General features: G+C 44.2%; 1 protein-coding gene across 1 annotated transcript in view; it reads left to right on the plus strand.

Annotated features, from left to right (window-relative positions):
- wwc3 (WWC family member 3) overlaps positions 1-24383 on the plus strand; it is a 58950-nt gene that overhangs the window by 33675 nt on the left and 892 nt on the right. Inside the window, exons 6-22 of the mRNA XM_079244504.1 lie at positions 2675-2804; positions 5215-5364; positions 6904-6977; positions 8862-9110; positions 9518-9607; positions 9684-10255; positions 10574-10694; positions 10768-10848; positions 10931-11017; positions 14163-14358; positions 14458-14628; positions 14706-14827; positions 14917-15064; positions 15141-15305; positions 20108-20200; positions 20300-20530; positions 20600-20727. Of these exons, the coding sequence (XP_079100630.1) occupies positions 2675-2804; positions 5215-5364; positions 6904-6977; positions 8862-9110; positions 9518-9607; positions 9684-10255; positions 10574-10694; positions 10768-10848; positions 10931-11017; positions 14163-14358; positions 14458-14628; positions 14706-14827; positions 14917-15064; positions 15141-15305; positions 20108-20200; positions 20300-20530; positions 20600-20727 (2808 nt within the window). The remainder of the gene's footprint in view (positions 1-2674; positions 2805-5214; positions 5365-6903; positions 6978-8861; positions 9111-9517; positions 9608-9683; positions 10256-10573; positions 10695-10767; positions 10849-10930; positions 11018-14162; positions 14359-14457; positions 14629-14705; positions 14828-14916; positions 15065-15140; positions 15306-20107; positions 20201-20299; positions 20531-20599; positions 20728-24383) is intronic.

Raw genomic sequence — 24383 nt, forward strand, 5'->3', positions numbered from 1 at the left:
ATATTCTGTGTCTCATACCTACTGGCTGTTTCTCACTTCAGGGTCTGCGCACTTCCAAGTGCGGATTCGTCGGCTGCATGCGTCATCGTGGCGCGCCAAGTGCCGTCTCAATTCAAAAGCTCCTTCGAGTCCACCCTTCAAATGTGCACGTCGTTTGGCTCCAGATTATCTTAAAACAAAGGATACAGGAGATGTATCCTATCTCTCCTATCCCAGAATTCATTGCACGCCTGATAGAAAAGAATGAGCAGCAGAGCGCTGGTGTAGGTACCACACCAGTCAGACCGTTTATTTATTTATTTTTATGTAAATACACACACATATTTGTCCCAGCAGACAAGCTGGGAGGACCGCAGCATTGTGTCCAAAAACCACAAATGAATTTTATTACAGTCGTCCTCAGATGTCTTCGTCCCCTTTCATTAAAGAAAAGGCTGAATTTATTGCAGTCACTCAGATAACTGGAGACTGAAATAAGGAACAATAATAAAAAATGTGCTAAATTGTAATCTAGTGATATAAGAAGCTGTTTTGCCATTTAATTGATTCATTCATTAATTTTCTAAACCGCTTAATCCATTCTGGGTCGCAGGGTAGCTGGAGCCTATCCCAACTGTCTATGGGCAAAGGCAGGGTACACCCTGGACAGCTCGCCAGTCCATCGCAGGGCCATTTAATTGAGCTAAAGCAAAATAAAAAAAACAAATTGGTTAAACAAATGAACCCTTAGAGCATTTTACTGTTGAACAGTGGGACAAAATACCTGTCAACAGGTGCAGAAGTCTGACTGAGAGGAACAGAAAACACCTGACTGGAGCGGAAACATTAAAGGATTGTTCAGCAAAATATTAGTTTATGACTAATGTAACATATATTATTTCATATCATATTGGTTTGCTTTTTAAAAAATCTTTTCTGTTAAATCAGAAAATAATGTTGTGATTTTCATAAAACATTTATTTATGATTACTTTAGTCATTTTCATCTTATTTCACAGGCAGCTGTTTTTCTCCTTCTTTAAAGTGGAACTATTATGTGCATTTCAGGCTGATTTATTTTTATTTCTGAGACCAGAAGGGCTGGGATTGATCGAGTTATTGTCACAAATCGCTTTATTTACTTCAGACCGACCCTCTCCGTAGGCTGTCAGATCAGCCTTCCGCATTAAGCCCCGCCTCCCGCCACCGCGCTACATCGGGAGCGCACACCGCAACTGCTTTCGCCGTCATTGTAACATCTCATAAACAGAAGGATTAGGCTAATATGAACTCAATAAATACACAAAATACAATGTCAACACATAGCATACAGCCCTACATGTTGGAACCTGAATCAGACCCTGAAAACAAAGTGGAAAACAGCAACCCACAGCAAGGAATGCAGCAGGATGTCTCTCTTTGGTAAACTCACCAGCCATCGTTGGAAATAACTTTATCCAACGTTTTCCACCCGCCTGATGTATTTGTACATGCCCTTGTTAACCAGTAGAAGGTAACGGAGAGTGTGCTGGAACTCAAACCCAAACATGCGTTTAGGTGATAAAAAACAGTGTCGTTCACATGTCTGATGAGGATTTAACACTGTAACACTGTAGAAAGCTCAGAAAACTCCAAATACCAGAATAGCACCCCTTTAATGGGAGGGTATGAATACATATGAGGACGACTGTATATGTGTCTAACAAGGATTATTTTCCACTGAAGTTAACGTCAGCTTGACAGGATGAGCTGTCAGCCAGAGGAGAGCTCGTCTGAACCGACACCTCCTCAGGTTGCTCATTTACACACAAAGGAAGTTGAAATAAATAAAATTCTAATTACTGCCACAATTTTTAGTCACTTTAAAAAATATTTTTGTGTTTGTTTGTTTTTTGTGGAGGAATGGGATCAATAATTAAATAAACTTTGCTTGTAGTTGTTAAGCAACAGAGGTCTGGAGCACTATGGGTAATTTCTCGTCCACTAGATACACCGTCTTATTTTGCCGACAGTAAACTCACTTCAGTGTGTGCAGACGACGTAGAACATTTCATAGCCTATGTAGTCTGCAAACTTGGAAGTGTGCAGACCCTGAATTGAGAAACAACCATGTCATGTTGGTACTAAGGGGACCAAAGTGGGACAAAAAACCTCCCCCCACACCATTACACCACCAGCTGCAGCACTGAGGGTTGTGTCTATCTCTGACATCAAGAAACTCTGGTCCAGACAACTGCAGCTCGCTGGATGTCTTCTTCAGACCTTCTCTGGAAACACTGGAGATGGTTGTGTGTGAAAATCCCAGTAGATCAGCAGTTTCTGAAACACTCAGATCAACATCCATGCCATGTTAAAAGTTTTCCTTTCTTCCTCTCTCTGAGCTCAGTTTGAACTTCATCATGTCTGCATGATGTGCTGAGTTGCTGCCATGTGATTGGCTGATTAGATATTTTATTTTAACAAGCTCTTTAAACAGGTGGAACTAAGAAAGTGCCTTATCAGTGTATTTTATGCATGAAAGTTACTTTCTGCACAAAAACACTTCAGATGTTTGAGCTCACATTTTACTGTATTTTCTTATTTTAGTTGAATTTTTTGCTTCAACCTAACCCTGACAGATTTCCCAGCTTTCTTTTTTTTTTAAGTTTAAATGGATAAATTTGTAAGTTCAAGCATGTTGATGTGTTTTTTTGTAGGATTGACAGGAAGATGTCCTGCAGTCAAACAAATTACAAGCTGGACGAGGCTCAGGCCATCTTCAACGAGCTGCGGAGCATCAAGAAGGCCATCAGCACAGGCGAGAAGGAGAGGCAGGACCTCATCCAGGTGACTGCAGTTTCTCCTCTAAGATTTTTTTCTGTTGTCATTTAACAGCACTTTACAATTTATTCACAAAATAAAATTAAATGAAATCGAAATGAAAAATACTTTATAATCCCCAAAGGGAAATTCAATATTGCAGTAGATAATTAACTCGAGGAGGTCTTGTTCCAGAAGCCGATGGCTGCTGGCAGGAATGATCTTCTGTATCTTTCAGTCTTACAGTGGACCTGAAGAAGCCAAAAGAAAAACAATCAAATTAAACAAACCTCTCAGTTTTAAAACCAATTGAACCCTGAATTGAATACACATTTTGACCAAATTTGGGTGACTAAAGTCTAAATAAAACAATTTCAGTGTCTTCAAGATACTGCGTCATCAGACGTCCCCCCACTAAACAAGCAACATTATAGTACGGTTCCAGAAGAAGCATCATCCATCCATCTTCTGCCGCTTATCCGGGGTTGGGCCGCGTTGCAGCAGTCTAAGCAGGGAAGCTCAGACTTCCCTCCTCCCAGCCAGATTTGTCAAACCTGTGGGGGGGATCCCGAGGCGTTCCCAGGCCAGCCGAGAGATATAATCCCTCCAGCGTGTCCTGGGTCTTCCCTGGGGTGTCCTCACCAGGGAGGTCCAGGAGGCTTCCTGACCAGATGCCCGAGCCACCTCAATGGTTCCTCTCGATGTGGAGGAGCACCGGCTCTACTCTGATCTCCTCCCAGATGACCGAGCTCCTCACCCTATCTCTAAGAAGCTCTCATATCTCTGGGGCTGAAGCCTGCGGAGGAAACTCATTTCAGCCGCCTGTATACGAGATCTCGTTCTTTCAGTCACGACCCACAGCTCATGACCATAGGTGAGGGTAGGAACGTAGATCGACTGGTAAATCGAGAGCTTTGGCTTCCTTCTACGCCAGGACAGACCGGCGCAGAGTCTGCATTACTGCAGACGCCGCACCGATCCGTCTGTCGATCTAACGCTCCATCCTTCCCTCACTCGTGAACAAGACCCCGAGATTTTTAAACTCCTCCACTTGAGGCAGGACCTGACTCCCGACCCGGAGAGGGCAATCCACCCTATTCCGGCTGAGGATTATGGTCTCAGATTTAGAGAAGAAGCATTAAAGTAGTAAAAACAACATTTAAAAAGTATTAAAATCATTTAAATGAATACAGAAAAAACTCAAATAAAATAAGTAAAATACAAGAAATGAGGAACAAACTGTTGTTTTAATAAAAGGCAGAAGTAAATAGAACGGTTTTTAACCTTGATTTAGTAGTAGACAGATGTGTGCTGCGGCAGGCCAGTTGAATACAGGTTATAGTCATTTGTGCGGATGTCTGGCATTCTACTTAAATTACCATGAAATCCTCAGACAAAGATGTCACGTTGATGATGGCACATGTCCATTCAGAAGTTTCAGCACTAATTTTACCTTCACATATATCACTTATGCTCCTCCAGATCAGTCTGGATGGGTTCTTCATCTTTGGCATCATAAACTTCTTTTCTTTTTCAAGAAGCAGCTAAATTATGGATAAAATCATTTGTGTGTCACAGTTTCAGGTTACACTTCTGGATGCAGCAACATGCTATGTTAAGTGAAAATGGTTTTCTAAGGCACTCCTGAGCTCATATGGCTGTACCAGTCGCAGTGGCCTGATGGTTGTCGTCCAGTTCCACCTGAGGGTTTAATGGTGATAAGCATCCAACAGTGGTTTCTGTCCGTGCCCTTTATGGACTGAGTCTTTGCTCTGTACTGAGAAATGTTTTCATTGTCTCAGTTATTCTATGATGACATGTGGCACAAGGTTGTGAAACATGACCTGTCTTCCAAGGAAAAAAACAACTAAGCTTTTAGTGGATGCTCCTTTTATACCCAATCCTGACACCCTGACCTTTTACAGATTAATTAATATGCTGATTTAAAAACTTTCCACAACACTGTTACCTTTATATTCCATCTATTTTTCCATCTTTTTCTGCCTGTATTGTTTTTGTACTTTCCAAATTACATGAAGTGGCACATTGAACCATATTGTTTGCATTCTTTAGTTAAATAAAGGTTCAAATGAATGAACAAGTTACAGATTGAAAGTATTTGTGTCATTTGGAAAACGTCTCTCTGGACTTGGGCTTTGTAGTTGATGTTTGGATGTTCGATGCTGACCTCTAGTGTCTGTTGCCTCATACCGTTCTGCTGCATCGTTGGGTTTTTTTTTAACACAACACATGTACAGATAATTGAATCTTCAAGCGTGAACAAGTAAATAAACCGGTGCCTATCGACTGATAAGGAGTGAAATGTGGATTTGGTCTGACTTTTTGTCAATAAATCTCACACTTTGATATATTTCAAAACAGTGCCCTTTTTGTTTTTTACACATTAAAATATATTGATTGCCATTTTCTATTGCAGAGCCTGGCTAAGCTGACCATCAACTTCCAAAGCAACCTGTCAATCAGCGACTCAGCCAGCGAGGTGGCGAACAGCACTGGAACCATGGGCGACTTGTGCAGCCTGCAGCAGTACTGTGAAACGGGCTGCCAGACTGATATCATGGGAGAGGTAGGAAGCACCCTGTCTGACCTGATATTATGATCACTCAAATAAAGCTAAAGCCGCTTTATTTGCAGACTACATTTCATGTACAGGATAACTGCAAGAGCTTTGGATTAAACCTGAAAAGCAAGACGCAGTAAAAACATAAAAAAATATATCAACCCTTAAAACTCTTCTAGATCTCCGTTTTCTAGATCTCTTCTAGATCTTCTTGTCTCCAGTTTCTTAGGAACGGTAGTGTTTAACTGTGTGGTGTGAATTAATGGAAAGTTTACCCTTTAGGTGATCCATGGAAGGTTTCCAGACATTTTTATCGCGTTCAGGAGGTTTACAATTCAGCTACAACTTGTAGTGTTTATTCACAGACACTGTATGGTTATTTATTTATTTATTTATTTTGCACTTTAAAGAAGCATCAGAACAGTCATAGAAAACAAATTAATAAAAAACAAGGAATAAAAGTTCAAATGATGGACAATATGTGTAATATTAATTACAGTGCTGGGAAGGTTGGAAACCTGATAAGGGCTTATCAAGAACCATTTCACACAGTGATCCATGATAACACCATTACTTATCACATTTTGTAATAAAACAAAATCGCTATGTTGTTCAGAGACCCAGAATCATGATGACGCCACTTCCTGTCAAACTTTTCACCAATTCGAGAGCTTAAACTGACAGTAATGTCCAATCAGGAGTGAGTAGAAAGATCTATGTCTGTCTAAAAAAAACGCAAATTAATGGTCGTCTACAGCTGGAATATCACCAAGAAGCCATTTTCGACCCATAGTGGCACCAAAAACAGAGAGAATGACGTGTAGATGAGAAAAGTTCAGTCCTATTCATCTGTGTTATTTATAATCAATACTGTTAGTGATCATTTCTGTTTTTTTCTGTTTTTTTTTTTTGTCCTTCCTGGTGCCAGATTGGTTAAAAAATGTCTGCAGGTGGAAAAAGTCTTGGAGTTTTAGAAGGTTAAAAACAAGAATTAATACAAACTAAGAGCAAAAATACAAAGATAAATATAAATAAAACTGAGAGGAGAACAGACCACAGAAACATACAGTAGGTTACACATGACACAGACATCAGCAGGAAACACATCATCATCATCATCATCTATGTAAAGCACATGTAGGGAAATATAATCAGAAAGAAAAAGACAAGGAAAAACCTAGATTTGGTTGGCCAGATTGACTAAAATCTGGATCAGACATCAGATTTTCTGGTAGTTTGTTCCAGATATCAGGAGCTAAATGTTTAGTTTTTTTTCTCAGGATGGAAAGAAAGCTTGACCCAGATTACTTTAGACGTATCGATGGCTCATATTGGATCAGATACACATGCTCAACCAGAACCAGCAGCAACATTTTAAAACCAGATCTGTACTCTGACTTCCTGTGAAAACCAGAGCAAAATGTGTCTCATAAAAACATGATCAGCTCAGATCTGAAGTGACTGTAAATACTCCGCTCATGTAACCTGACTGATCAAACCAACATTATGTTTTTATATCTTCTCTTTTTTTCTTTTTTTTTTTAGTATGGCTCCCAAGATTCCTCCCATTTAGTGGACAAAGTGAAGCTCAACTGGCAATACGAGGAGGCCAAGAAAAAGTAAGTGTCCCCTGGGAGAGTGGGAGGATGTGTTATGGAGAGTTTTTGCGCCCAGCGGCTGCTGAGCAATGTCTGGCCAGCAGACAGAGCTGGGTGGTCACATTCTTCGCTGGCCATGCTGCTGCTGACTGTGAGCTGCCTTTGTGTGCAGCCAGAAAGCAGACTGCCTGTCCTCTGCCTCAGTACACACCCTGCTCCTCCGCAAGGTGGCTCAGTATGCACACTGTTTACATATATGCATTTCATCCTTCCTACAGCACACAGTTATTACACATTTGCAGAGTCGTCATTGGACTTTTTACAAAAAGGCTGCTTGTAAATCAGCACAGGTGTGTTACCCAGCTGACCTTGTTATTACGCTGACTCTGTTGTCCAACATGAGCTTCATCTTGCTCCTGGTGACCCAGCAACAGCCAGAGTCACTCTGTCTGCAATCCAACACACATAAACTCAGTTATTTCATCTCAGCTGAGAGCTCCCTGACATCCCAGTCTGAATAAACACACCAGTGAGGTCCACCAGTAGGCGCGCTGGCTGATGCAGCAGGTGCTTCATGCACCAATCACCACACCTACTGCTGGCGTTGATAGTCGCGGCATGAAGCCTCTTGTGGACTCCAGGAAGCACACTTACACAGCCGAGTGTGAAGCTGCCGGGAGCTTCAACATAACCGCTTTTAGGTATGAACATATCGGCATTCACAAAGTGATTTTAGTTCCAGGAGATGTGCAGAGGCTTGTTATGAAGCAGCTCCTGTTTGAAATGTTGAGCTGAGAAAGTGTTTGTAAGACAAGCAAGTTTTTTTTTTTTTCTCATTCTTGACCATAGTGTGTGAAGTAACACACACTTCTGGGCACTAATTGAGAATTAGTGTTCAAAGATTTGTCAGAAACATTTTGTTTTCCAGCTAAATTAACATAAACAGAGAATTCAGCATGTAGCTGCTCACTCTGCCGCTATTAATGATCAGCTGTAAATAAAAATTATTATAGATGATCTTTGTTTGAGAATTATGATATTTATGTGTAAAATCACATGACCTCCCCTTGGAGGTCTTTAAGTTTTTATTTATTTCTATCCTCTGATGCCATCATAATGAAATAATGTAAAACAATGTGAAGTCTCATTCCAGCTGCATCCAATCTGCTGTGTGAAGAATAATTAATCCTACATAGTAACTTTTCTCAGAGAAAACATGAAAAGTCTGCAGAAGCTCTACCCGGACCTGGAAGGCTTCTCTCTGGAAACAACATTATAAATATGATTTTTTAACATTTCTTCTGAAGCGTATCTGATGATTTAGAAACACGGAAAAACAGGCTTTGACCTCCAGCTGTCCTTTAGCAGAATAGCTGCTGTTTGACATAGAAATAACACACAAACAATGGAAATAAAAAAATAAGTCCACTTATCTGGAATACACTGTTTTCTCACACTGACACCTACATCAGGATTTGACCTTATGCCAACTTGACTACGTTTGAACAACTAAAGCATCCTTGAAAACAGGACGCAATATATGTAACCCTCAGTGAACGTTAACTGGTCACGTTGCACTGAAATACCAACCAGAGTCCTACATCCAGTAAAAACAAATGACTGAAGAACTTTTCTGCTACGTTAAGTAAACATTTACACCAGTTAACCCAGTTACTGGTTATTTGCAAAGCTGGTGGTGAAACATTTTGAATGTTTTTCCTTTGTTTTCTGCAACTTCTTTGTGTCTAGTTGTCCTCCAAAACGTCACCATGATCTTTTTTTTTTCTATAAATCCTGCAAAGATTATATAATCTGTTAGTTTGGAGGGAATAACTCTTCCTCTGCCATACTGTACCACTCCAACATGCCTTTTCCTGCTCAATCTCCCCCCCGCCGCTGTTTCAGGGTGCAGAGTATACAGCACCAGCTAGCACAGCTGGACAGTGAGAGCTGGTCCGGCCGGGCCGAGGCGGACCGGGACCGGGACTTCATGCAGCTGCTTCGTGAGAAGGAGGCCCTCCTGCAGGAGATCATCTTGGTCAGCAAGCAGCAGCACTCGCCGGAGACGCTGGTGCAGCTGGAGGAGGAGCGCTCCAGGCTAGAGGAGGAGGTGCAGAGGGCCCACAGCTCCCAGAGCCAGGGAGCCAATCAGAGGTGGAAATCTGATCGTTTTTCTCTCTGCACTTGCATGAATTTGACTCCAATAACTTCAACTTTAACCTTTTAATGAAAACAAATGTGTAAACGTGGCCTGTTTATAGAGAAAGAGCCATAAAAGTTCTTATTCACCGTCAGGATATCTCGTTACTTTACTCCTCTTATAAATACAGAAAAAATACGTTGAAAACAGTTTTCTGACTTCACCAGAGTGATGAACAGATATGATGAAATGCTGCTTTAGGGTTTCAGGACAGACTACACATTAAAGCTAAGTATTTGTCCTAGCTGCTGGACGCTGATGTGATATGTGTGTGTGTGTGTGTGTGTGTGTGTGTGTGTGTGTGTGTGTGTGTGTGTGTGTGTGTGTGTGTGTGTGTGTGTGTGTGTGTGCTGCCTGACAGGATCCTGCAGCAGGAGAAGAGGAACGCTCTCCTCAGACAGCTGGAGGAGGCCACACGCATCACCACTTACCTTCATTCCCAGCTGAAAAGGTTGGTAAAGACTTCAGCGGTGGCTCGTCCCGCGTTGGCGTCTTTTCTGACTCGCCTTTCTGCGCTCTGCCTCCAGCCTGTCTGCAAGCTCGCTGACGGTGTCGTCCAGCAGCAGCCGCGGCTCCCTGGCCTCCAGCCGCGGCTCGCTGGCCTCCAGCCGAGGCTCTCTCAGCTCCATCAGCTTCAGCGACATCTACGGCGTCCCCCAGTATGAGCGCCACGATGGGGCCGGAGAGCCGCTTGACCCCCACATGCGTTACCTGCTCCCCCCAGAGACCGTATCCAGAGACTGCTCCATGTTTACGCCCGACCCTCTGACCCAGAGCAAAACCAAACGCTCCCACGACACCCCGCAGTCCCTGGCGTCCCTCTCCTCTCGCTCCTCGCTTTCCTCCTTATCCCCGCCCAGCTCCCCGATGGACACACCGTACCACTCTGCCCCCCAGGACTGTCCTCTCACCCAGATGACAGAGGAGTATATGGAGCAGGCCCGATGCGGTCTGTTAGAGGGGCTGCGGGCCCAGTCTCAAACCCAGTCACACACCGCCATGTTGAGCGGCGACGACACGGCAAGCCCCACCGCCGTGCATCAGCTGGACAACAAGATTCACAGAGACAGCGGGGCTCAGACCACCTTCACCTCCACAGGCGAGTAAAGACCCGACCTCTCTCTGAAGTGAGGAAAACTCCCCAATGCAAAAACTCAGCCTTAAAAAATTACAAAAAAAAATATACAAAAACGAGGTAAATGTTGTTTAAAATAAGATAAATTATCTGCCAACAGAACAAGAAAATTTGGCTTGTCAAGACTTCCCAAAACAAGACAAGAAGAATTCTTTGGCATAAAAACTAAGAATTATCTTACCTTTTAAAAAAATAAGCAAATGTGTCAATGTCAGATTTTTAATCTTACTTAGATTTCAGTTTTTGCAGTGTGATCACTTGCTCTATCCTTTCCCTCTGCAGGAGTGACTCTGCGAGGAAACGGCGCTAACAGAAGTGGCAGGAGAGCCAGGAGAGTGTCCGCAGGCATTTCTGAAGACGCCCTGGCCACGGACAGCGGCGTGTTCGAGGCGTGGGGCAGGAGGTGAGAGAAGATTCGCGCTCGCACACTCTGTTGCTCGTCCTCAGATGATTAAACCTCTCATTTTCTCCAACAGGGCAGAAGAGTTTGACGAGCTGTCGTACATGAAAGAGCTGTCGTCTGCGAGCGAGCCCACCCAGATCCAGCTGGGGCTGCTGTCAGTAAACTCTTAGCGGTGATCGATTCCAAGCGGCTGGTTGTATTCAACTTTTAACTCTGCTTTGTCGAACTCTGTGCAGGTGGGAGTCCACTTCCCAGTCTCTTCGACTGCACCTGCTGCAGCTGAAGAATCTGAATGGCTCAGTTGTGAGAGATGGTTATAAAGTGTGAGTAGCACGTAAAAACAAACCACTCCATGTACACGGATCAGTAAGACTCCTTCACTTTGTCCTGCTTGTTGGTTTCTGCAGCTGTTCAGCAGCTGTTCAGGCTGTGCCATCATTGCCAAAGCCCTTTTGTTATTAACCCCAACACACCCAAAGTTAACCTGTTGGATTTATTCATTCCTCTGGAGAGAATAAAGCCATTCCTCTGGAGATACTCGTATACAGTGGAGCGAGGTGATAAGTTGTGGCAAGCACACCTTTATTGGATTCCGGAAAAAAGTACCGTAAAACAAATATGACTCAATGCTTTACGACTACAGCTCTTGTTGCCAAGTGTTTCTTGTCTGGAGAGAAGTTGCCGTTAAAAATAGATGTGGTTTATCGATGTACACGAAGAAGTCAGGAGAGGCTTCGCCGTGCAAAGAAATCAGACGCTTGTGCAGCGATTCTGAGGCTTTTTTGGTCAATTTTCCACAACCTTACTTGTTACGTTGTGATGTCTTATTTGCAAAGAGCATCACAAAGCATCAGGTAAAAAGCAGTGATGCCGCTACACACCATCGCATTTCAGTTGCTCTGAGTTTTATGGCTCGTTGCTTGTTTTTACACTACAGGTAGCTGTAACTTTTATTAAAAAAGGTTTTGGTTGATTTGATAGCCTGAGCGTCTCAGGGGAAATGGCTGAAAGCTCGGGGAGGTAATGTTGCTCAGAGACTTTGTGTTTTTTACTCTTAGTGAAGTGGTTCCTCGTACACTTTGTTATCATGAACAATAAGAAATATAGTTAGACCCCTCAGTTGACTGTAAATCTGTAAAAATTCTGATGGAGCCAAACGTTCGGACCCAAATGAAGTTGTTCATTTCTTATATTTCGTAAGCTTCTTCTCCCGGCTCCCCTCCTCCCCCTCCTGCAGCACATACCTGACAGCCACACCCTGCATATAAATAACGTGTTAGGATGAAAATACAAAGTTGGTGGAAAAAGTTGCGAATAAAAAGTCTTGGATCACGCAAGAAGCAGAACCAGAGGGGGAGGAGCCAAGACATGGTGCTACTTTCACATAACCTACCCCAGCTTTAAACCAGCGCGGAGCTGAGGAATCATAACCTCCTCTAGCTTGTTCTCTATCGGGGGAGCTACATCTAGGATCACAACATGACGAGACACGATGGAATCCTTTTGCATGAAATGTGGACGATCTGCATGCCTGCTGCATACGAAAATAACCACGAGAAATTCAGCTAAAAGACTTCTGACCATTACCACCACTACAAACGATACTTAAAACTACAAGACCTTTCAAAAAAATGATTCTTTCCTTTGCTGTTTTGTGGTCAAAACATATAGTTCAGATGCTGAAGTCTGCTGCTTTACCTGCTAGAGATTATCTGTTTGTGTTCAAGATCAACTCAAAATGTTTTGGGCGGATCCTCATAAAATCTTTAGGAGTTGTTGGAAATGTAAAAAGGAAGAACAGATTTAATTATGGTGGTGATCCGGATCACCGTTTGGATCCAGGAACTTTTTAAAGGCGAAGGTTTGCGCTCTCCGAGTGATTAACTGGTTAGGAAAGCTGCAGTTTGACACACAATAATTTACAACATTGATGACTTTATCTAATTAGAGGGAATAATTCTTCCTCTGGCACACTTTCCCACCCTAACGCCTCTTTGCAACAAAACCAAAACAAAGCAAGACGAGCAGCAACACACAGACTTTGTGTTTGTTTTGTGTGAAAGTTGTCTTGATTTGCTGGTATGGCTCTGACATGATCCATTACACAATGTGATCATTTTATTGATCTTGACAATAATAATTACTTGTAGTGTTTAATACTGTGATTAACTGTGCAGTTAAGTAACCGTGACATAACTCCAAGGTGAAGCACAGAATAGTTGCCAAAGTCTAGTGACATATTACAGATTTATACCAGTATTGGGTTTATTTTTTCTCCAAGCTGTTCTCCCCTGATACCGACATGTTTCCTCTGTGATTTGACCTGAAGAGGACAGACATGGATGTACCTGCTCAGTGTTCAAAGATTCTGCTCTTTGTTCTCATAAAAAACACACAGGACTTATTGTGGACAGAAAACCTGCTTGTGCTGAGTTCATTTCTGCAACATTGGCGGTTTGGATCCGTTTCATCTTTTATTCTCTGACCTGGAAGTTTAAACCTGAGCTGCACGTCTTCCTCCTGTGTTTTAGTGTTATATCGTATTTACAGGAAGTGAGTTTGGTTCAGTTTCTGTGTCTTTAGTCAGCAGAGGCGTGCTGAACTCTGTCATCTGACCTGTTTCATAACCGAGCCTGTTGAAAAAAACAGGACTTTAACAAATCTGAAGCATATTGATATCTGGTAGGGGAGGGAAAATAGAATTGAAAAAATCAAAAATATGGATTTTTGCTTATAATCATAATTTTTTTAATGATTTTTTTTTTTTTTTTGTTAGAAAAAATTAATCAAGAAAAATAATCCATGATGAAACTTTTGTCATTTTTATTGTTTTTATTGATCTTTTTACTTGTCTTCTTGGGCATTATAGCTGCAGAATGATGGTCTGGCTACTGGGTTGTTTTTTCCTCATTGAAATCAAGAAAAATAACCAGCATAAAAAAAAAATTGATACTTTTTTTTTGTTGTTGTTTTTAATCTACAAAAATCGACAATATGAAAGAATTGTGAGAATCGCAGTTTAAATCGAATCGGCACCCTAAAAATCAGAATCGATTCGATCAGGACAAAAGCGTATAGTCACAGCCCTAATATCTGGATACATACAGAATGGAACCCAGCTCAGGTCCCTTATTGTAGATTTTCTAGATCTACTGATGTCACATTTACTGATAACTCTCCAGAGATGATATAATCCCCCAGAGATGTAGGTAGGAGGTTTATTTGCATAGAGTGAAAAATCTGATCAGTCAAATCACATTTAGGTGAAGTTAACTCTGGTGATTAGGTCAAGATCCATGTTGGTGTTTTCTGTAAACAGAACCCAGAGACATTAAAGGTTAAAAAAGGTTGAAATGCCACATTTATAAGAGGAAAAATGAATGTGTGAAAGTTGCTAAGAGCTTATTTACTGGAGCTGGACAGCCATGGAGATGTCTGTATGATTTTATTGTCTTTGTTGATGTTAAGGTACGTGAAGGTGCATTTGATTCCACTGGACGCCAGCAGGGCCTGTGCGTTTTACTGCTGTACAGCGTTGGAGCCACAATGCCAGATGAGTTTCAATGAAGGCTTCCGCATACCTGTCCCTGCAAACGCCCTGGCGGTGTGCGCTCTGCAGCTGTCGGTCTGTTCGCTGGGGCCACAGGCTCCGGAGGAGCTACTGGTGGGTCTGAAAGGCTCTGCAGCAACAAACCTCCCCACCAATGGTAAATTCTACTGCAGCTTTTCTGGTTTTTCTGAAGCGTTCTGTGTGTCCTGGCAGGGAACCGCTCAGGTCAGCCTGGCAGACTGCGAGGGAAGCGCAGAGATGGTTTACCACTGGCTGCGAGTCCACATGCTGAATGGGACGGAGTTGCAGAGGCCTGAACAGAAGAGCCTCAACCACCGCAGACACCATGACAGCCAGGATGATGAACACAGACCCAGAGCCATGGTACCTACTTTTCTGTCTGCTCTGACAAGAGTCTGCTGTAGATCTTTTGCCACCTTCTGAATAGTGTTTCCTTTCAGACGCTGCAGGACAACATGTGCAATCTGCTGCTACGCAACACCACCACACACCTGGAGGAGCAGGACGCAGAGCTGCAGAAGTCTGAGAAGAAGGATGAGCGTGGGGAACCCACGTCTGAAAGGTGACTATCTCCCATTTAAACCAGTGTCATCAACATCCGGACCTTTTTGCCTCCAATGTGCCTTTTCATGACATGGATGTATTTTGCAGGAGCTGGCAGGCAGAGTCTGTGGACAGCGGCTGCAGCAACAGCACGGCATTCACGGCTCCCTGCTCAGATAGCCTGTGTGCCGAGGGCTTCTGCATCACCACTGGAGGGCGCTGTGATCAGACAGCCAGCAAGCAGGCTACCGTAAAGGTAAAGTCTGCTTTAAAGGTGGAGTGGGCACTTCTCGTTGTTATTTATTATGTACATTATGTACATGTTGTTTCAGGTTGAGAAAGCCACCATGACAGAGGGCCTGTTCCCCGAGCCGGTGAGAGTTCGACCCAAAGAGAGGGGAGGTCGCTGGGGCCACGCCTCGCCATTCATGCGTGGAAGCACTATTGTTCGTTCTCAGACCTTCTCACCTGGCGCACGCAGTCAGTATGTCTGCAGGGTGAGTTTTCAATTAAGGACAATCCAGGATTTAACTCTTAAGACTATCAGAACCACCAAGATCAGTCACTTTTGTGGTTTCAACAGATTTCTCAGGAATGATGGTGTGTAACTGTGGGGTTATTTAGGATGGATGTTTTATCGTTCAGGTGATCCATGAAAGTTTTCCGGACAGTTTTATCCCGTCCAGGAGGTTTACAGTCCCCACACACACACACACTATATATAGTAAATCCACAACAACTGATTCATTATAACACTATTTATTACATTTTGATAATAATAAAAAAAATAATAGCTAAGACTAGTATGTTGCTAAGAGACCTCTGCTTTGGCTTGGAAATAAGGATCAAGCCACTTCCTGTCAACTTCCACCAATCAGACAGATTGGTGATTAAATCAGGAGCAGCCAAAGATCAACAGGTGAACAGAAAGTTTTATTTGTGTCTGAAAAGAAGAAAAACAAAGCTCCTCTATGGCTGGAATAAAGCCATAGAGGAGCTTTGGAGAAGACATTTCTGATGCATAGCTGTGCCGATATTGTCAAGTTCTTTGATTGACTTGCAATTTTTTTTTTACCAACTTGAAAGGGAAAGTCACATCAGCTTAGAGCTTTTTAACTGGATTTCACTCAAATAACCACTTATTTTCCTTTTATTTTCATTTCTTGAAGATTTAGCAGGTAAAATAATGGTCACTTCTTTGCCTTGTCTGTGATTAGGTGAAAAACCTTCAACAAAGAAAACCCAAAAACTTGCTGTTTACATTCAGCTGATATCAAACATTCCTCAAACACCTTTTTTTTTTTTTTTTTTTTAACTTACTACAATATATAAATATCAGTTTAATTTTAATTTAAAAAAACATCCAGTGAAACCCCACAGCAAATATTCTACACATTTTCTTGAACCACCAATTTCCTCACAACCAGATCCCTAAGCTCTTTTCTAACACATTGCTCAGGATGAGAGATGGAGAAGTGGGCTGCAATCTGAACCAAGTCATCTTTGCGATATCGGTCCAGCTGATCAAGAGAGGGACTTTTCAGAAACGGCTCAAGATCAAACTGTGCCATGCTCAGTACCCACACTTCTATTAACAGCCATAAAAACCACAATGCAGCAATCCCAATTCTTATTCAATTCAATTCAACTTTATTTATATAGCGTCAAATCACGGCAATGCCATCTCAAGACGCTTTACAGACAGAGGGGAAAACATAATGAAGGCCAATTCATAACAGCCTATATAAGAAAACCAACAGATTGAGTTGAGTCCAACTCAATCTCCCATCCTGAGCAAGCACACTGGCAACAGTGGGAAGGAAAAAACTCCCTTTTAACAGGAAGGAAACCTCCGGCAGAACCCGGCTCAGGACAGGCAGCCATCTGCCTCTGCTGTGCGGGGGGAAGAGGACAGAAAGACAACAGACAACAGGAACTGCTACTCCCGGCCAGGGAGACCTGCTGAGACAGGAGACATACATGTTAATGATGCAACACTGTTATGGGGGGGGGGGGTAAAAGAAAGAGATAAAGAGAAAAAGAAAGAAGCTCAGTGTATCAGGAAATGTCCCTCAGCAGTCTAAACCTATAGCAGCATAACTAAGGGATGCTAACCATCCCTAGCTATAGGACTTATCAAAAAGATAAGTCTTCAGCCTAGTCTTAAAGGTGGGGAGGGTGTCTGCTTCCCTAACACTAACTGGGAGCTTATTCCATAAGAGAGGGGCCTGATAACCAAAGGCTCTGCCTCCTGCTCGGCTCTTTGAGACTCTAGGAACCACAAGTAAGCCTGCAGTCTGCGAACGAAGTACTCTGCTTGGTATATAAGGAACAATGAGGTCTTTGATATATAGTGGTGCCTGGTTGTGGAGGGCTTTATATGTAAGGAGAAGGATTTTAAATTCTATTCTAGATTCAACAGGCAGCCAATAAAGAGAGGCTAAAACTGGAGAAATATGATCTCTCATGCTGGTTCTGGTCAGGACTCTGGCTGCAGAATTCTGGATCAGCTGAAGGCTTTTCAGGGCATATTTAGGACAGCCCAGTAATAGAGAGTTACAGTAATCTAGTCTCGAAGTAACAAAAGCGTGAACCAGTTTTTCTGCATCACTCTGAGACAGAATGTCCCTAATTTTGGCTATATTACGTAAATGAAAGAAGGCTGTTTTAGTAACCTGCTTAATATGTGGGCCAAAGGACAGGTCAGGGTCAAATATTACTCCAAGGTTTCTCACTGTAGCACTGGAAGCTAAAGTAATGCCATCCAGGTTCATTACAAAACCGGAAAATTTAGCTCTGAGTTTTTCAGATCCAACGAGAATTACTTCAGTCTTATCTGAGTTTAAGAGGAGAAAATTTCTAGACATCCAAGTCTTTATGTCTGAGACAATTTTGTAGCCTATTGGGCTGATTTGTTTCATCTGGTTTAAAGGATAAGTATAGTTGAGTATCATCTGCATAACAATGAAAGTTTATTCCATGCTGTCTAATAATTTTGCCTAAAGGGAGCATATATAGCGTGAAGAGTATTGGTCCAAGTACAGAACCTTGAGGAACTCCATGACTTACTGTAGTTTGGGAGGAGGACTTGTCATTTACATGAACAAACTGAAGTCTATCAGATAAATATGATTTAAACCAGCTTAACGCTGTACCTGTAATTCCAATCACCTGTTCTAGTCTTTGTAACAGAATGTTATGATCGACTGTATCAAATGCACCACTAAGATCAAGCAAGATAAGTACGGACACAAGTCCTTTGTCTGAGGCCATAAGAAGGTCATTAGTAACTTTCACCAATGCTGTCTCAGTACTATGATGAGCTCTAAATCCTGACTGAAATTCCTCGCATAAATTATTTCTGCTCAGGTGGGCATGTAGCTGAGCTGAAACTATTTTCTCCAGAATTTTGGACATAAACGGGAGGTTAGATATAGGTCTATAATTTGCTGTCACCTCTGGATCCAGAGATTGCTTTTTAAGTAAAGGCTTGATTACAGCAGTTTTAAATGATTGTGGTACATATCCTGTCACTAAAGACATATTGATAAGATTTAGTAGTGATGTATTAATTAAAGGGAAAATGTCCTTAAAGAGGCTCGTTGGGAGAGGGTCTAAGATACAGGTGGATGGTTTAGATGAAGCTATTATTTTAGTTAATTCAGAGGGTTGGACAGGACAGAAACTATTTAGACACAAGTCAGATCCTGGTTCTAAGGATGCTTCGGAGACCACAACAGGCTCAACATTATAGGTAGAAGGAAGAATATTGTGAATTTGATCTCTAATAGTGTCAATTTTATTCCTGAAAAAATACATGAAATCATCACAGCTAAGTGAGAAAGGAATACTTTCCTTTACTTTAGGAATTCTTATCTTTACAACTTACAAGGGCATTAATATCCCGGACGAGCCCCCATTAATGTTACAAACCCCCGGCTCTGCTAGAGGAAGAGGGGCAGCAACATTAAAGACATAAGAGTAATTGGGATAAACAAAAGATTTAATATTCCACCAACATACTGGTCACTAACAACCTTGCTGGTTCGCACCACAAAACAATACAATAACCAAAGAAAACCAACCATACAATGGCCAACAAAGACAGCCACAACAAGACCAACCAGTCCCAAGAATTTGCCGGCCAGCCAAGGAGAGGGCCAATTACAGCCAGGTGTGTCCTACAGAGCCAGCCAATCGCGGAGGTGCGATAGCTGCTTGTAGAAGTCTTCCTTAAATACATAGGAAGCTGAGGCCTGGGGCCGTAACACTTACTAATGTGACATTAACATTTACTGCTCACTAACAACCAATCTACTGATTAAAAACACAAAACCAACCCACACCCATTCACGAAACACTCCACTTCAAGTTTCAAGTCCAACAGAGCGAGTTGCCGCAGACTATGAGCATACAGTGACGGAGAGCTGTCATTTCCGTAACGGCGTTTCATCCTGGCAGGAAAAAAAAAAAGCCAGCAGATCAGCAATCATTCTTCCCCTTCATCAGAATGTTGTCTAAGTCTTAGTATACTTGCTGCTGCTCTGTCATATGTTATTTGATTATATTGTGATCTAAGCTTCAGCAGTTGTTTTTGCAGATCATTATTCTTTTGTTTTCCCAATGAAGCTTTAATCTCTAGTGTTTTTATTTTAAGTTCTAAGTTTCTTAGGTGTTGTCGAGCTTTTGTAGATATTCTACTGGTGAAACTTATTATTTGTCCCCTAATAAACAGCGATCATTCTTTGATGATAAAACATCCTCCTACCAGCTAACTCTCCAGTCTTTGCTGATGTGTTTGCGGAAATTTTCTCTCAATTAATTCGGGATGACGATGAAATCTTTGCACTTGCCATGTCACTCCACGGATCAGCTGATTATCCCCTGCTGCAGCGTGCGTGACATCATATATATGAATTCCCCGCTGCACTCTTGTGGACTTGATTACGCTTTTCTTTTTCATTGAAATAAGGTTTGATTTAACAGATATTTTTCTCCTGAAAGTCGAGACGTGAGAGAATGTTGTGCAGATAAGAAAAGGCTTCTTCACTGCTGATCTGTGTGTGTTATTTCTACAAAGTTCTATTAGTAATGAACTGTGTTTTTTTGCTTTGTTTGGACTTTATGCTGCTGTATTTTCATGCATTTTATCCTCATAATCAGACAACGACGGCTAAAAATGTTATTGCTGACTAGGATTAAAAAGGTTGAGCTTCTACAAGAATGGTTTTGAGGGGTTAAGGAGGTTAGCAGTGATCTTAGTGGCATGTTTTCATTACCAGTTTTACATGTGTTTCAGTTATATCGCAGCGACAGCGACAGCTCAACGTTACCAAAGAAATCACCTTTTGTCAGGAACACGTTGGAGAGAAGAACGCTGCGATACAAGCAGGTAAAGCCGTCTTTGTTTTTCATTTCCAATACATAAAAGTGAAGTTGTGGTTTATCCGAGGTGCATTGAGTGTGTGTGGGTCTGTGTGTGTGACAGCAGCAGTCGTACCGTTCCTCCCTGGCCGAGCAGCCAACACGCACCTCCCTGGACCTGGAGCTGGACCTTCAGGCCTGCAGGACCCGTCAGAGGCAGCTGATGGAGGAGCTGAGCGCCTTGAGAGAGCTGAAACTGCGACTGGAGGAGCCGCAGTCGAGGGACGGCTCTGAACTGCCCCACTGGGCCCTGAGGGACGAGCGCTTCCGCTGCTTACTCCGTGAGGCCCAGAGACAGGTGGGATTTGCTACAATTACACAGAAGCATGTTATGCTCGCCTTGGTTGACTCTTGTGCTGCTCTGCAGGCCAGCCAAAGTAAGCAGGAGCAGCATCAGGAGGAGGCGGCAGAGAGGAGGCTGAGGAAGGCTTCCAAAGAAGTTCTGCAGATGAGAGGGCAAAGCCAGAAGGAGCCCCTGCCCGTGCAGACATTCAGGTCGGACATATCCTGACTCTTAGCCAGCTTTCATTCTGTAACTCTGATGTATCTGTTAGTCTCACATGAATGTTCGCTGGCAAACAAACGTCTGATTTCGTCAGACATCTTCATCTTCATTATCAGCCGCTTATCCAGGGTCGGGTTGCCGGGGCAGCAGCCTAAGCAGGGAAACCCAGACTTCCCTCTCCCCAGACACATTTGCCAACTCTGCGGGGGGGATCCCGAGGCGTTCCCAGGCCAGCCGAGAGATATAATCCCTCCAGCGTGTCCTGGGTCTTCCCCGGGGTCTCCTCCTGGAGGGACGTGCCTGGAACATCTCACCAGGGAGGCGTCCAGGAGGCATCCTGACCGGATGCCCGAGCCACCTCAACTGGTTCCTCTCCATGCGGAGGAGCAGCGGCTCTACTCTGAGCCCCTCCCGGATGACCGAGCTCCTCACCCTATCTCTAAGGGAGAGCCCGGCCACCCTGCGGAGGAAACTCATTTCAGCTACATGTACACGAGATCTCGTTCTTTCGGTCACGACCCACAGCTCATGACCATAGGTGAGGGCAGGAACATAGGTCGACTGTTAAATCGAGAGCTTTGCCTTCTGGCTCAGCTCCTTCTTAACCACGACAGACTGGCGCAGAGCCCGCATTACTGCAGACGCCGCACCGATCCGTCTGTCGATCTCACGCTCCATCCTTCCCTCACTCGTGAACAAGACCCCGAGATATTTAAACTCCTCCACTTGAGGCAGGACCTAACTCCCGACCCGGAGAGGGCAATCCACCCTATTCCGGCTGAGGACCATGGTCTCAGATTTAGAGGTGCTGATTGTCATCCCAGCCGCTTCACACTCGGCCGCGAATCGCTCAAGCGAGAGCTGGAGATCACGACCAGATGAAGCCAACAGGACCACGTCATCCGCAAAAAGCAGGGACCCAATCCTGAGGCCACCAAGTCAGATCCCCTCAACACCTCGGCTGCGCCTAGAAATTCTGTCCATATAAGTTATGAACAGAATCGGTGATAAAGGGCAGCCATGGCGGAGTCCAACCCTCACCGGAAACAAATCTGACTTACTACCGGCAATGCGGACCAAGCTCTGACACCTGTCGTACAGGGACCGGACAGCTCGTACAATGGGGTCCGGTACCCCATACTCCCGGAGTACTACCCACAGGAGACCCCGGGGGACACGGTCGAATGCCATCTCCAGGTCCACAAACCACATGTAGACTGGTTGGTCGCACTCCCATGCCCCCTCCAGGACGACCAGAGAGGGTATAGAGCTGGTCTACTGTTTCACGACCAGGATGAAAACCACACTGCTCCTCCTCAATCCGAGATTCCACTATCTGGCGGACCCTCCTCTCCAGGACCCCTGAATAGACCTTACCAGGGAGGCTGAGGAATGTGATTCCCCTGTAATTGGAACACACCCTCCGGTCCCCCTTCTTAAAAACGGGGTCAGCCAGGACAGCCCCACAGCATCCAGAGCCTTAAGGAACTCCGGGCGGATCTCATCCACCCCCGGGGCCTTGCTGCTAAGGAGCTTTTTGACCACCTCAGCAACTTCAGCCCCAGAGATAGGAGAGTCCACCCCTGAGTCCCCCAGCTCTGCTTCCTCATCGGACGAGGTGTTTGTAGGATTGTGGAGGTCTTCGAAGTACTCCCTCAACCGAACCACAACATCCTGAGTTGAGGTCAGCAACTCCCCACCTCCACTGTACATAGTATTGACGGAGCACTGCTTCCCCCTCCTGAGACGCCGGATGGTGGATGGTGGACCAGAATCTCCTCGAAGCCGTCTGGAAGTCTTTCTCCATGCCCTCGCCGAACTCCTCCCATGCCCGAGTTTTTGCCTTGGCGACAGCCAAAGCCGCATGCCGCTTAGCCCGTCTGTACCCATCAGCTGCCTCCAGAGTCCCACATGCCAAGAAGGCCTGATGGGACTAATTTTTCAGCTTGACGGCATCCCTCACTGCAGGTGTCCACCAACGAGTCCTGGGATTAGCGCCACGACAGGCACCAATGATCTTACGGCCACAGCTCAGGCTGGCCGCCTTGACAATAGAGGTACGGAACACAGCCCATTCGGACTCAATGTCCCCGTGAGTCCAACTATATCTAGTCGGAACCGCTCAACGTAACACACAAGCTCCTTCCCCACCAGGGAGGTGACATTCTACATCCCTATAGCCAGCTTCTGCAGCCGGGGATCGGACTGCCAGGGTCCCCGCCCCTTACTGCCGCCCAGCTCACATTGCACCCGACCCCTACAGCTCCTCCCGCAGATGGCAAGCCCACAGGAGGTGGGGCCCATGTAACCCTTTCGGGCTGAGCCCGACTGGGGCCCCAGGGGCAAAGGCCCGGCCACCAGACGCTCGTACCCCACCCGCAGGCCTGGCTCCAAAGGGGGCAAGGGAACATTTCTGGCCAGGTTTGTGGTCATCATAGGGGTCGATGAGCCGTACTTGGTCTGGTCCCTCCCCTAGACACCTGTTTACCATGGGTGACTCTACCAGGGGCATAAAGCACCAGACAACATAGCTGCTAGGACCTTCGGGACACACAAACCCCTCCACCACGTGGAAGGTGACAGCTCAGGGAGGGGCGTTCGTCAGACGTTTTGGTGCATTTTGCTGCAACTGCATTTTAATCCAATTCAGGAAACAGATTTTATTAGGAAAATAATAAGCTCTATAAGCAAAGTGTTTTGTTTTGAAGGACTGTCTGATGTTAATTATAAAGAATCGGTCCTGTATTTGATGAGTATGTTACAGGATTCAGTTTCCCACCCAGAGGTAGATTATTTCCATTCACACTCAGCAGACACTTTACCAGATCCACCTGTTCAGTTGCTGAACACAATTATGTAATCAGTCAGTCACCTCAGCAACTCAGTACATATAGTCACGTCCACATGGTGAAGACGACTTGCTGAAGGTCAAACTGAGCATCAGAATGAGGAAGAAAGGACAAACTGCTTATCTACTGGGATTTTCACACACAACCATCTCCAGTGTTTCCAGAGAAGGTCTAAAGAAGAGAAAATATCCAGCAAACAGCAGTTGTCTGGACCAGAATGTCTTGTTGATGTCAGAGGTCAGAGGAGAATGGACAGACTTGATTGGAGATGATGGAAAGACAACAGGAAGTCCAGTAAGTACTGGTTCAATCCAAGATATGCAGAACATCATCTCCGAAAAAACAACACGTCCAGCCTGGAAGCAGATGGTCTCCAGCAGCAGAAGACCACACCGGGTTCCCTCCTGTCAGTAAGAACAGGAAACTGAGGCTACAATTCACACGTTGCTGGTCTGATGAGTCTCCAGTTCAGCTCCACATTCACATGGTAGGATCAGAATCTGCTGGAAACATGACAACATGGATCCATCCTGCCGTCAGGATCAACGCTTCAGGCTGCTGCTGGTGGAATGGTGGGGGGAGGTTTTCTGGTCCCACTTTGGTCCCCTTAGTACCAACATGATATGGTTAAACCAGCACAGCGTACCTGAGTCCTGCTGCTGACCATGTCCATCCCTTTCTGAGCACAGTGTAGCATCTTCTGATGGAAACTTCCAGCAGGATGATGCACCATGTCACAAAGCTCACATCATCTCCACCATGACGATGAGTTCACTGTCCTCCAACGGCTCCACAGT

This window comes from Telmatherina bonti (genome assembly GCF_933228915.1).
Source record: "Telmatherina bonti genome assembly, chromosome: 8".
Lineage (NCBI taxonomy): Eukaryota > Metazoa > Chordata > Actinopteri > Atheriniformes > Telmatherinidae > Telmatherina > Telmatherina bonti.